The sequence below is a fragment of the Pimephales promelas genome, chromosome 5 (genome assembly GCF_988280905.1).
Source record: "Pimephales promelas chromosome 5, fPimPro1.hap1.1, whole genome shotgun sequence".
Taxonomy (NCBI): Eukaryota; Metazoa; Chordata; class Actinopteri; order Cypriniformes; family Leuciscidae; genus Pimephales; species Pimephales promelas.
In genome coordinates this window covers 17,231,879-17,247,316 of record NC_142773.1, presented here as the reverse complement: position 1 = coordinate 17,247,316, position 15,438 = coordinate 17,231,879, and the positions used below count along the sequence as shown (strand labels likewise).

Sequence of the window (15,438 nt, the reverse complement as noted above, 5' to 3'; positions counted from 1 at the left end):
ATAACTAAAAAAAATATTTGAGCCCTCTTTATTGTCCTGGTACAAATTAATGTTTTTTCTTTGTTCAACAAGCAGTTCATGGGTCTTAATTTCGATCTCTCAGAGAGCATGAGATTGATGCATTATAACCTTAAAATGTCCAAAATTTTCTTGCGGGGGATGCCCCCGAACCCCCCTAGAGGCACAGAGTCCACTCAACTACTTTTAGAAAGTACTATGGGAAAGAACGACCATTTATGAACTTGCATACTAGTACAACAAAGTTCCCTTTAAATCAGTAAAACTGTAAATGCTATTGGCTAATCGTGCCGGCGACGAGGGCCGGTGGTCTACGAAATTTCCCGGTAGATTTTTTGGTCCCACTCTGCCCCTGGCCCCTACTACTGACTAGTCTTTAGCCTCTGGCCAAAAAATCCTCTGATGCAAAAATGACAATTTTTTTGTCAGCTGATTTTTTCCAGACAAAAAATATATAAATCTGTCGTCTCAGGGGGATATGAGGGTGGAAATTCAAAATACTACAGGTTTTCTACTAATACAAAGCTTAATGCTAAATCCTGAAGTATCCCTTTAATATAAAAGTTATTTAGTATGTGTGAATCACATTTTGTATTTTTGAGTAAATTGGCAGCTAGAAAAAAAGATTGTCACGTTGTTGACCCATTTTGCGAATCTTTACAGCTATCATGTTTATGTCAGTGTTTTTTTGATCCAAATGACATATCCAAAAATAATGACAGTCTGGGACCCCTGCCCACATGTTTAAGCCACACAGAAATGAACGAAGCGCAGAGGTTGAGTTATTTGTTGGAGCTGATGGATTGGTGGAGTTTAGCTCACTGGATCACGTTCTAGAGGCGAGCACATGTTTGTCCTCTGGCACGGCTCATTGGCTCTCACCATCCCACTCTTGTTTTTGTTTGTCTGGGCTTCGCACGTGGGCAGGAGGACTAGAATGCCAAACAGCTCCATGAATCAACACTGTGTCATCGGGGTCAAATGCACTCAGGCCGGCTGCCAAAAATGACGGGCATGCTTATCTGCCGTCCGAACAAAAGACTTGCTAACAAAAAAAATACTCAATTATCTAAAATAGCATCATTGATACAACAAATCATTTTTGTTGGGAGAAAAATGGGACTTGGAAAAAAAAAGACAACAAACAAATGATCACAATGTATTTCTCATGTGGGCCTTTTGCAGTTTTGCCACACAATCTGCATTATGGGCCGAGGGGGTCTTGTGTAGGTTATTTGACATTTATTGCTCCTACGAAAAACGTACTCGGGGGTCTTACTTTCACTGTCTACAACAGTGGTTTTTATCTCAACCTACATCTAATGCTGCATCTCCGGCAAACAGCTCTTTTCACACACTTCCTCTCCTTTGCTTTCTTTCATTCTTGCTCCCTTTCACGTCTGCAACTCATCTTGTGCCTGTTTGACAGCCTCCACAATGCACCATAGAGAGCTTTTGGCCAGAAATTACTTTAGGGAAGGGACGCCGGTCAGCTTTACAGCTCTGCTGACGTCAATGGCATAATTCAAATACTAACCAGGGTGCACGCTTTAAGACCCGCACCAGCGCTCTGCAGCCTGGGTGGATCGAAACTCTGGACTGGATCTGCACTGCGAGAAAACATCCAGACCAGATTAGGGAACAGAAATCTGAGAATGACCTAAATAACGAAACAAGAACAACAATAAATGGGTTTCCAATTTGAGCAGGAAACATTAGCAGTGTCATAAATTGATCCCTGAGCTGTAAATATTAAAATACTTAACAAGGGTATTAAAATTGATTGAATATATATCAGTAATTGCATATTTGCCAATGGCATATTTGCAAGTTTTGTATATAATATAATATAATATAATATAATATAATATAATATAATATAATATAATATAATATAATATAATATAATATAATATAATTAGGGCTGTCAAACGATTAATCACGATTAATCGCATCCATAATATATGTGAGTGCACTGTGTACAATTATTTGATATATATATAAATACACAAACATGCTTGTATATATTTAAGAAATATTTTAATGTATATACTGTATATAGATTTATATATAATTTATATTATATATAAATATAAATATTTTATACATAATTAATATTTTTTCTTAAATATACATTCATGTGTATGTATTCATATATACACAAAATAATTATACACAGTGCACCCACATATATTATGTAAGCACAAACTTTAATTTTGGATGCGATTAATCGTGATTAATCGTTTGACAGCCCTAAAAATAATATAATATAATATAATATAATATAATATAATATAATATAATATATAATATAATATAATATAATATAATATAATATAATATAATATAATATAATATAATATAATATAATATAATATAATATATGCAACCTGGTGGAAGAAGTTTTTGGTCAGCTGCAGATGAACTTTTGTAAGTAGCTAAGTAAGTAAAAGCAAATGTAAGTAAATAATAAAAAATTGTAAGAAACAAGTGTAAGTAAATAAGTAAGTGTAAGTAAGTGTAAGTAAGTGAGTTAGTTAGATAAATAGATAGAAATTTGGATTTAGTTGAAATAGTTAATGTGGTTATATTTTCAGAGTTAGGTAATAAGTATAATAAGAATATTAGAAACATATTATTATTATAAAAAATAAAAAAAAACTTCTACCACCAGGGTTTCATATATCAAAATAAGCTCGCTGTCTTAGGTACAATAACATGTAAACACACGCATACTCCACATGAACACTGTTTGTTTACACATCCTGCAACATCTCATCCGAATATGAGCAAACCTGCAACAGTCTTGCTAATATGGTTTAAAAGCCCTATAACCGTTGCATCAGCACAGGTAACCACAAAAACTGTTTACAGATTCACATCCAGTCTGATCTGTATGAAGAGAGTATTACAAACAGACATTATGCAATGCCTATTTTGCTATAATTTTTAACCAACCGGTGTTTTGGTAATTTTTTTAGTGGACGCTATAGTGTTTTAGTGTCCTAATAGAGTAACCAAAGAATCACATTAACTATAAACATGTCCCACTATCCTCTGACAAACCAGAAAGAGTCACTATACTTATTGTCTTCATTTAAAATAGTACTGTACTTAAATACTTGTATTACAAGTTGAAACCTAACAAACTTACTTTCTTTACATTTGTTTTTGAAAAGTACTAAGTCCCCCCCCCCCCCCCCCCATCACAGTGCCCCAGTCCAGACAGTGATTTCACACAGCTGCGTTTTCTGTTATTAAACGTTCATTCATCCTGATAGTCTGCAGCGCGACCTTGCTTCTCTAGCATGACGGGCCCTTGGCAGTGTGAGAGACAGATTTACATGAGAAAGTACAAACACAGGCCAGAGGAGGAGACCTCTCTCCCCGAAGAGCTCCTGATGAAAGTTCTTTTCTTCATTTTCTGTTTTTCTGCTCCCTCCCTAATTTCTCTGGAAGTGTTTTATGAAGCCGTGGTTCACGGTCAGGGCACTGGCAAAAGGGTCCAATGACGACACAATGACAACAAAAAATAGAAACTGGGAAATTAAATCTCTCTCTCTTCTGCAGCTGTGACTTCAGATTCAGTCAAAGACACGCATCTCAAGTGTTTTGTTATACATAACTTCTGTAGCCTATTGTGACAATTTTGTTTTCAATAGAGTCTGCTGAACACTGTTTTTTTACAATGAAAGATGTTTATTTATTGAAGCAACATGACAGTATGTCTGGTTGGTCTGGGTGTGTTTGTCGTATAAATTTGTAGTTTATTTTTGATGATGATGATGGCGATTATGACTAAAATGAACCACGAGTAAATTACATCATTGGATACAACATTATTTACTTTATAACAACAACAACAACAACAATAATAATTACGATCATTATTGTTCTTATTATTTTTCCTTTATGAAAATATACAATATGCTAAACTAAAAAAACACACAGAATAAGGTATATAATAAAATATAGCAACGATTTGATAGATTTAAAAAAAAGAAGAAGAAATATTTGGTGCATTTTTGTCATTTCCCATGGTCCCTTTGCTATGATGCCTAGTTCATTTTTACCCACAGACATAAATTGCAACCATGCTAATAAATAATAGATTATGGTCTGTTTATCTCTCTTTGAGTATGTACTTATTATGTATTAAAGGGTTAGTCCAACACCAGAAAAATAAAATGATCTCATCATTTATTCCCCCTCAAGTCATTTCAAAACAGTATGCATTTCTTTCTTCTGCTGAACACAAAAATATGTTATTTAGAAGAATTTGGATTCCCACACAGTTTTGGTTCCCATTTACTTCCACAGTATTTTATGTCCATACAATGCAAGTCAATGGGAACTGAAACTGTTTATTACCAACATCCTGTTCAGGATTTAAAGAGCCCCTATCATAGCATTTGAAATGTTCCTATTTTTGTTTTGGGAATTCCCAAAAACAGTTTAATGTGCATGCAAGGATAAAGAACACTTTATTTGTCTTATAATATGCATTTATTTTTAACTGATTTGCTCACCGACTCCCAAATGATTCGTTCGACGATTCATTTTCCCAAGCACCTCCTTTGAGTGACGCGAATCTGCGGCGATTGGTCAAATGACCCAGTCAGTTGTTATTGGTAAACCGTAGGCAGAGACTGTCGGCAACGGAACGCCCATATCCAGGATTATAGCTTGTCAAGTGTTGAAAATTGTATATAGTGTTTGAACAAAAAAAAGTCAGAAAAAGTGCACTTTCCACACGGTCCCTTACAGTCCGTCAAGAGCAAGCTTTCCCGGCGATACTCACATTGTGGCGGCTTTTGAGGGGCAGTGCTTATTATACAGAGCGAAGTATTTGACTAAGTCGTTTAGGAGGTAATTGCCATTTTTCAAAGAATGTCTGGTGAATATCAAAAACAAAACTAACTTTACCTCGCTTAGAAGCTGCGCGGAGTGTACACAACACACACAACACAATATAACTATATTGTGCATGCTACAGAAAACATAACAGCAAACATTATCAATATTACTTACAGATTGTGATTCGGAGGAGGACGAACCTGATCCATAAACACTGGATACTGAGCCCTCCTTCGGGAACAACCATTTATGTTTTTGAATTTTGAATGATTCGTCATTAAAATGTTGAGGGTTCAGGTTCGGGCGTTGCAAATATGAACTCTGACCACTGATTCTTCACATGCTCGTCCCTGGACAATGGAAACAAGTGGCTGAACTGTCTTTGCAATGTAGAACACAGCTGAAGTATTTGAATGTGTTCTAGACGTCACTTCAAGTCTGCGTGCGCAGTTGTTGGGAGCGGCCAATGACCTCTCTACGTCACGATGTAACAGCTAATGACTCGTTTCAAAAACAATTCATTTCATAGACTCAGAGTCGACTCTCACTTTTGAAAGACAATAACTTTATATACGGTGCACATTCAGATATAAATCTTTGCAGGATGTTTTCATTCCCTTAGAGCTATATTCCAAAATTTTCAAAAATCCTTTAAGAAATACAACAACTTTCATTTTTGGACAGACTATCCCTTTAAATGAATTATTTATTTAATGTAGGCGTATGTATCAGTCGCAAGGCCAGAATTTTTTTTTTTTTTTTTAAAGAAAACGAATTTCTTAGCCTTCCCGTGGTGACTTGATAGTGGGATTGTTTAACTCAAACTGACTTCTGCTTCTTGCTTTTAGAGCAGGTCCAGGATCAGTTTTCTCCATAATTACAGCATATTGGCGATTTGGCAAACAATCCCTTGCTTATTGGTATTTGCGCTCTGGAGAGCGGCAAAGGATTCTATTTACGTGTTTTTACAGAGTCGAACAATGTAGCCAATCACAAACATATCTGTTGATTTCTTGAACGCAATGTCCAATCAGAGGTGTTTAAGTTAGAATACCCTAACCTGAGCAGAGCACTCTTTGCACACTTTCTAGGCAATAATAAATTCAGAATTTGACTAAATCTTTAGTTTTTCATGCTTGACCAGCAGCCACATACATGCAAAGTTTTGTGAGTGACATCCGCTAAATACATGTATTAGAGTGATTAATTGTGATGTATGCATAATTTTTGTCTCCTTTCCAACAATTTTTGTATCTCATTTGATTAAAGAAGTAGTTCACTTTTAAAAAAAACTTTTGCGGATAATTTATTCACCCCCATGTCATACAAGATGTCCATGTCATTCTCTCTTCAGTCGAAAAGAAATTAAGGTTTTTGATGAAAACATTCCAGGATTTTTCTCCATATAATGCACTTTACTGGTGGTAACCAAACGGTTCAAGGTCCAAAAGACAGTTTCAGTGCAAACTGCAAACTGTTCAAAGGGCTTCAAACGATTCAAGACGATGAACAAGACGTTTCATCTAGTGAAACGATCACTCATTTAAAATTTAAATAACAAAGTTTAAGTTTTATAAGCTCAAATGCTTGCCTTGTCTCTGTTCTGTTCTGTGATGCGTGTTCGTGACTCTCCTTTTCGAACTCGAACAAAAGGAACAATTTTTTTTGAGTCATTTGGTTCATTCAACGAACAAAATGAACGAATTGTCTCGGAAAAAGATCCGTTCATTTTGATGAATGAGTTCAAACAGGAGAGTCACGAACGCGCATCACAGAACAGAACAGAGACAAGGCAAGCATTTGAGCTTATAAAACTTAAACTTTGTTATTTATTTATTTATTTTTTTAAAAATGGCCGATAAGACCCTTATTCATCGTCTGGAATCGTTTATAGAACTTTGAACAGTTTGCACTGAAACTGTCTTTTGGACCTTGAACCGTTTGGTTCATATGAAGAAAAATGCTGGAATATTTTCATCAAAAACCTTAATTTCATTTCAACTGAAGAAAGAAAGACATGGACATCTTGGATGACATGAGGGTGAGTAAATTATCAGCAAAAGTTTTTTTTTTTAAAAAAGTGAACTACTCCTTTAAGTGTACTAGCTGTCAATCTGATTGGGCCAGTGTCAGTCTGGCCCTTATGTAGCCTCACCATGTAAATTAGTTAACCTGTTGTAAAAATTTGTCAAAGTGAAAGTCAAACATTTAGTCATGAAACACTTCAGTTAAACTATTAGGCAATGAAGCCCCCGTGATCAAACAACAGCAACATCCTCATGCTGTGTTATTACGCACATCAGGGACAGCAGCCTGTGTGAGGACTGCGCAACATTAAATACAGTATACTCTGATTTCGTACTTAATATGCTTGTGCAACGTACGTGAGCAGAGTTTTCCACCATTTTCAGCATTTGAGTGTGTGTGTATGTGTGTGTGTCTTCCTGCCAGGACCATGAGGCGTCTACGCTTTCAAACGCACAGGAAGTGAAGGTATTGGTAGGTGGGTGGTGAATGACGTCAATGAGGCTAAGAGGCCTCTGAAACAGGAACCAAAACATCCCACAATCCTTTGCCCCCCCCCCCCCCCTCCCCCTCCCCCTCCTCTTCACTCTCAGCTCTCAGCTCAGTAGATCAGTGGCGCAAGCCTTTACACCTGGAGCGTGCACACACAGACACAGACACGCACACACAACGCACAAATAAACACACCTGCAGGCATTTACCACGCTTTTTTTTGCAGCATAAACCAAAAACCACTTGTCCAAATCTTATATAAATATTGTACAATCTCACATTTCACCTCACATAAGAAAAAAAAGGAATTACATTTTGCATAAAAGGCCTGTTTTAGGACGATTACTGTATATATATTCTATATTATAATTATATATATATATATATATATATATATATATATATGAAGAGTTCAGATGCAAAAGCCTCTAAATGCCATTTGAAATTTTCTTCTAAAATTATAATTTTTATCAAGCTTGTATATTTAAGTTCAGTAATTTCACTTAAATGACACATTTAAGTGAAATTACTGAACTTAAATATACAAGCTTGATAAAAATGGTCATTTTAGAAGAAAATTTCAAATGGCATTTAGAGGCTTTTGCATCTGAACTCTTCATATATATATATATATATATATATATATATATATATATATATATATATATATATATATATATATATATATATATATATATATATAATTATAATATATAATATATATAGTCGTCCTAAAACAGGCCTTTTATATATATATATATATATATATATATATATATATATATATATATATATATATATATATATATATATATATTCCCCTTAATCACAATTGAGAATAAATATTCCCATTAATCACAATAAAATAAAAACTGGGCTGGAACAATGCAATCACAAAATAAGCATATATATGCAATAGAAATATTGCCTAGTATATAAAAAGTCCATATATGTGTGTATTTGATCTTTGGTGTGGTTGTTTTGTTTCTCTAGTAGGTCTAAATAAAAAATATGCCCACACATACATGGTTCCATTAATGCAATTAAATGCAATTTCACTAATTTAAATAATACATCATATATATTTTTATTCTCAGTATTTCTTTCTTTTGATTTTGGGGTGAAATATGATCTATCTCGCACAAACCTCTGAACAGTTTCATGAATTTTATTAACAGCTGTGCACACATAATTCTCCTCTTGCATGCTTACGCACGCATGACAATTCACACCCGCTCAAACACACACACACACACATGCATGCAATAAACAGCTTTATATATGCGTCGCGGTGCTGCCTTTACGCACATTGCGTCTCTGTGGTTTGTGTGAGTGTAAGAGTCATGCAAGCATGTTATCTTACTCAAACTTTCATTCTCCCCCCTCCACCCACACTCTCACCCACATTTCTCTTTTCTTCAGAGACGGTGGGATTTTAAGGCCGCGCAGATGGAGAGAGTAGCGGTGGCCATTGTACTAACAGTGATAAGGGAGTGTTTAAAATGTGCACAACTACACCTGCTGCTTCGTTTCACAAAAACAAGAACATGCCCGTGATATTTTTCAACCCAGAATATAAAGGATTTTTTTCCCACTGCATTGTGAAAATGATGCTTAATATGCAAGCGTTTTCCGGGGTGTAAAAAACAGCAACAACAACTCTTCCTCTTCTCTAAAGCAGCCCAAAAATGCCTCACCCCCTTTATTGTGTGTTCATGGGAAGGGTTTGTGGATATGTAAGGGTTTGTGATGTCACCATCCCGGGAAAAAGCTTGTTGTAGTCCCTACCAGCCGTTTGTTAAAAAGCAATTTCTGCAAAAGAAAATATCTCCCTTTGCTTTGAACTTTGAGCGTCGTAACTTTGCAGATGTTATTTATGCGAAAACAGCAACAACTAAAGGTAAAAAAGTGAAATCATAATCAAGGACGCCTTTAAATACAGAAATTACTCTTACTTAACTGATATAAATATTGACGGCTCATCTTGGACTCGAGCATAAGCATACACAATTTTTCGAATGATTGATTGGGTCCTTCAATATGTCCTGCTCAAACATAGCAAAGAAACATGAGATTGTCAAGCTACTTCACTGGGCCTTTATGCTGATTTTAATAACAAAATCATTTGTACTTAATTTACCCAATGTCTGTCTTGTGGTGAAATACGAAGAGGCTCCTGACAGGTGACCACATCATATTTGAAACATTTTACATCTTCCACTGAGATTACCCTTTTCCCCAGTATACTTTAACGCTCTCTCAACCTAACCAATAAGTAGTTTGCCATTTTATATTTATCCGTAACGCAAATCATAGTCGTTAAGCCTTCAAGTGAAGATGATGGGAGTAATTTACATTGAAGTTCACAGACTCAGTCCTCAGTCTAACGTCTGTGAATGGATTCAGAAGATCTTACCTGACAGGTTGCCTTTGGTCATTGGCGGTTGACTGCTGACTGGTGATCTTCTATTTAGTGAAGCAGAAAAATAAATACATTAGAAAGAAGAGCAGGAAAATACATGAGAACATTCAATAGAAACGGATAATTCCATCACCATCTGATCTAACTAGACTTAGCATCAATAGATGTCATTAGACATTTACTATTGTCATTATAAGGCCAGTACAGTAAGTTAGTGTCTAATCTCCATCCAGTCTGACAAAACATATTAATTGAGTTCTGCCCTCTTGTGGTATTTTCTCATATTGCATTTCATGAAAGGCATGTAAATGTCACTTACTTGCTGGAGGGACATGGCACGTTTGTCAGGAAGCTGACATTATTCCTAACAGTGCGAAGACTTGCAAGCACCTATTGAATAAAACAACAGCAAAACAGATAGAACGTGAAACACTCCACATGTGTAAAATCATTCACATTTTGTTCATTATAGTCTTCCATTCCAGGAAGCAAAAGCCAAACGTACCTGAGCAAAAGGAGTGACTATCAGATCTTCCCCATGTCTGAAAACCAAAGAGCACAAAACAATAAATAACTAATTAAATAAATTACTTTCTTAGTGATATACAGTGTTGGGAGTAACGCATTACAAAAGTAATACATTACAGTAACATATTACTTTTTGCTGTAACGCAGTAGTGTAAGGCATTACTAATCAATTTTCAGTAATATTTTACTCGTTACATGTTCAGTGAGGCTTGTATTACAGTTGTATTACAGTGTATTGTCTGCTTTTATTTCTTAAAGGCAACAGACTATGTGAAAGTTTTAAAGCAGTCTTTTAGTGCCGGTTCAGAGCGGTCGCGTCTGTAACATTGTTTTTTACTCATAAATGCGAACACGAAAACTAAAATAAAATGAATATTTTAAGTTCTATGAAGACTGGAGAGCCGACCCTTCCTCATCCGATTTGCGCAGTGTAATTAACAGAATTACAAAAAATATATTTTGCCTATTTTTTTTGTCACGCATGAATGTGTGTCTTTTCCCTAATATTAAAAATAAAACATAGACTGATATTTGTCTAATGTCTGGAGTCCTTAGAGGAAGTAGCCTATATACGTTTCAATACATGTATTTTCTGAGAATTTTTATTTCAAGTTTTGACTGCAAATGGCATGTGCATAATGCTGGACTTCCCCAATTTTAAATAATTTATCCTCAACTAGTTTTGTGGTGTAGGTCTACGTATTTTATAATGTTAACTTCAAATAATACTAATAGCCTAATTTAAAGATAAGGCAGCATTGGATCTGGACGGTAAGGAGAATAACGCTGGGAGTTGGAAGAGGTGAAATAATTTGTCAAGGACTATTTCTCCGTGCATGGAGGCTAAAAAAAATAAGATGAGAAAATTAACAATAGTATAAAAAAAGTACTGTGAGATCAAATCATATAAGGTAACTGCAAAATTCAGCCTGACAAAAGTCACATATCGCTGCAAATCTGCCAAAATTAAAAATATATAGAGATAGAGGAATAAATCAATGAAAGAATAAATCAATATTGAAAAAAAATGATAGAAAAAAAGGCATTTTTTATTATATTTTTATTTTAAAACATATATCAAATAAAAAACTAAAATAAGTAAAAAAAATCAATAATTAAGTAAATAAAAGTCAAACTATGGTAAAATCAAACAAATAAATGTACAAGTAGTTTAAAAGCTACAAATAAATGATAAAATGAATAAAAAAAGATCAAATTAAATGCATAAATGCATCAGATGCATGAACTAGATCTATGCATTTGTTTCCATTCAAAGGGATGGAAACTGATAGAAAATTATTAAAGACTCCTGTGGCATCCTCTAGAAGGCAACATTAATAGCACAGTTTAGAAAGCATCATAAATTTATGAAACTAAGCTTGTTTGCTCAGATTTGTTCTCCACATCATGTAATGTTGAAGAAAAGATTGAATGTGTAATATCAAATTGCAATTATAATTGTTTTTTTATGTCAAGAGCAAAATAAAACAACTTCGAGATCACAAGAAAATGTAAAATGTACTCTGTACTAACAAATAATTATTGCTGTTTTCTGTGTAAATGAAGGATGTTTATTCATTTTTTACATTTTGCTATAGTATTTCTCGACACTTTTTACAATCCCAAACTTCGACTTCCATTGGAGTTTTTTGGTCAATATTAAATGGAAAGAATGCATGGATACACAAAAAGTACATTGTATTTGGCTCACAGATTAAGCTCCTTTGATGTATTGTACCAGTAGTGGTGTATTATTGTGTCAGTAAAGGTGTAAAGTGCTGAGTTTTTACTCACAACTGTTCTCCAACAATGGAGGAGTTGCGAGAGGTGGATTTGGGCGAGAGGTCATAGTCACTGTCTGAGCGGTAAAGGAAAGACTCTCGCCGTTGCCCGTGACTGGCCATGTTGGGATGCAGGACCATACCCGAGCCCGGTGACACTTGTAGGTCCAATGGACTGCAGCCGATAGAGGGTCCATTCTCCACCTCCAAACTACACAGATAGACAGAGACGCGTACGGTCAACATGATTACATAAATAAAAAAAACATCCCACAAATTAATATTGAAGTCTGCAAATGGAAAATGACGCCTAACCCCTAATCCTTCCCATCTCCACCCTCTGATCCCTAATCCTTCAAATCTCCACCCCCTGATCCCCAACCACACCCCTAATCCTACCCATCTCCACCCCTTAGATCTGGATCCAACTTCGGCCCCTAGATCTTGTGTACTGCAATGAGGTGCTACTGGCCTATCTCTCTCTATACTAGCCTATCTATATCTATCTACCTGTCTATATATATCTACTGTAGTCTACAGTATCTATCTAGTCTATGTATTCATCTATTTATCTATAATCTGCACTATTTGAATACGTATTTCGTCTACTACTCGTCTCTCTAGTCACTTTCAACGCTCTCAGTCTCAAGGTAGGCTTTGGTAAATTCTTTCCCCAAGGTGATGTAATGCAATGCATTGTGGGGGAAAGGAGAATCGTTGCTTCGGCTTCTTCTACTCCTGTGTTTTGATCTGGAGATTCTGTACTAGAAGATGTGTCATAGCGCCCCCTTCCTTACAACAGTGAAAACATGAAGAGCGGGAAAATTCAGTCAGTGGTGGGTAAACAGTAAAGTAGAATTAAAGTATATTCCTGTACACTACCAGTGGACTAGCCTTCACAAAAATGTAGACATGCAAAATTAGAAACATATCTGTTTTATATCAATATTCAAATCAATATTTTCAAACAATGTGTTTTCAAACAATTTAATAGGCTACTTAATCAAAAGAGTTTCACAAAAAGCGAAAAGGCAAATAAGGAAGAAGAATGTCAGAGTTTAAAAGAGAGATGTATACAGAAAGTATTGAGCAGAAAATAATGTAGTCAATGTAAGAGCAAATAGAAAACAGCACTAAACAGAGATGAAAACATTGAGAGGGAAGAAAGGGACAGATCACAACAGATGAAAATTGATTCTTAGAAGTGAAGGTCATTGAGCTGCCTGCCTCAGTGAGAAAGCAAAGCAATATTATATGTATACATATGCATATTTATATATATATATATATATATGTACTGTTTATATTTATATTGAACATGTCTCATGTTACGACTGTAACCATTGTTCCCTGAGAAGGGAACGAGACGATGTGTCAGAAGTAGTGAAGTTATGAAGATCAGTGTTCATGAGTTGGACCCCTAAGGGGCCAAACCCATTAGTCCGGAAGGTTTTTGCCCCCTGCCTGAGACAGAAGGTCCCTCCTGATGGGAATCGACCATGGAGAGATAGGTCTGAGAACCATATACCACAGTGAATTGTTTCCTGAGAATCAAATAAGTCCACTTCTGCCTGGCTGACTCCCTCCCTCCTTATCTGCTCTGCTCTTTCATTCAAACAGAGGGAGCTTGATAGCGACAGAAACACCATTACTATATCCACTACACATACTACTTATAAAAAGCACAGCTAAGTGTGATTATAATATGTTTATGTGCAGATTGTTTTAAGTTCCTTTTTGAGGGAACTTCTACACTGCATCAGCTGCTGATGCTATGACCCATCCTAGTGGAACCTGGTGTCTGAGGCACGTGTACAAACTCGCCATTCAATGGCCAACACAGTGCGATGACGTCGCAAGGTGAGCCCTGGCGAACACGTGATAAGATTCTTTGTCATCAGGAAGCCGCTTGTTTGTGTAGCCGCTTGAAGATAGCTGTGTGTGTAAAGAAAGAAATAAAAATAGAAGGTAAGCAGATATTCAAACGTGTTCCTCCATGCCCTCGTTTTTTGATGCATGGCGATGGTCACGAGCTGTGTGTTATTTGTCTGGGAGCGGAGCATGCAGTTCAGTGTTGAAAACTAGATATGTCATTATAATAAAAAAATGTACATGACAGTAATTTTAAAGTAAAGTTTTTACCTATATATTGAGTGATGGTGGAAACAAATGCCTTAAAAATAATTCTTTGGTACCTTGGAATTTTTTTTAGTGATTTATCATTAAGATCATTTTGGGTTGACATAATGAACAGAAACAATGCAAATCAGTTATAAAAGAAAGGACATTGAGAAGGAATCTCAGCTGACAGAAAAATAGGTCACAGAGCGACATGGTTAAAAGGAACTGGGAGAAACGACATTGGGCGTTATGCCAGAAGGTTGCGAAGGGTGTCTGAGACCAGATACAGAATGATATAAAAAGCCATGAAGGGTTGATAGAAGAGCCTAGAAACTATCACCTCCTCTTACGTGTATGTGTGTGTCCTAACAGGCAGCTATCGCAAGAGTCTAGTTACTTTTGAAAGTGCAGAATCATCATAAGTGACATCTAGAGGGCAGAAACTCTACAGGGATTATGAGGACCCAACAGTTTTTGTTTTCACAAATTTTTTACCTTTTCTGAGAATGTGAAAAGTGCTTGCCCATAAAAAACACTCCCCACTGTGCTGCTAGAGTGTTCTGTGTAGCTAGGATGTTGCCAGGGTGATCTGGGTGATTGATTGTCCAGGTTAAAGAGCCAGTATTAGGCCCTATTTTATTTACTATTTATATAAATAATCTTAATTGGCATGTGCCTGATGCAAACTTTCATTTTTATGCAGATGACACAGTTATTTACTGCTGTGCACCCTCTCTTACACAAGTGTAGCAAATGCAACATATAATAATATACATAAAATGTATTAAAGGGGGCCGAAGGCCAATTTAGCTCAAAGGGAAATGATTCATTGATTTGCAATGAATCTATGGAACCGAATCACTGAACCGAGCAAATGACTCGCTTAGAATTCATTTGAACGGGCCGTAATAATAACCTTTGCAAGGATATAAATACCAAATCTATAGTGAAACACTGTGTCTTAGCAAGGTAACTTTAGATCTAACAGTACAAGACATTAAATGTGCAAACACGACACAAGAAAATGTATCTTTTCAAATATATGGAAGACTTTATTAGCTATTCTAAACACAAAACTAAGGTCTAAACCTAATCACGCACACACACACATTCATACAGTCGCGAAGAGGGAAGAGTGAGTTGGAAAGAGTGAGAGAGAGAAAGTTTCAACTTTCTATATGCACGTAAGACATG

The 15,438-nt window shown here is 35.8% G+C and overlaps 1 protein-coding gene across 3 annotated transcripts in view; it reads right to left on the bottom strand.

Moving 5' to 3' along the window:
• pde4bb (phosphodiesterase 4B, cAMP-specific b) overlaps positions 1–15,438 on the bottom strand; it is a 66,851-nt gene that overhangs the window by 19,795 nt on the left and 31,618 nt on the right. For all 3 annotated transcript variants that reach the window (XM_039661238.2, XM_039661239.2, XM_089131045.1), the window contains 4 exons: positions 12,137–12,334; positions 10,320–10,356; positions 10,134–10,204; positions 9,809–9,858 (listed from right to left, as the gene is read on the bottom strand). In XM_039661238.2, coding sequence (XP_039517172.1) covers positions 9,809–9,858; positions 10,134–10,204; positions 10,320–10,356; positions 12,137–12,334 — 356 coding nt within the window. The remainder of the gene's footprint in view (positions 1–9,808; positions 9,859–10,133; positions 10,205–10,319; positions 10,357–12,136; positions 12,335–15,438) is intronic.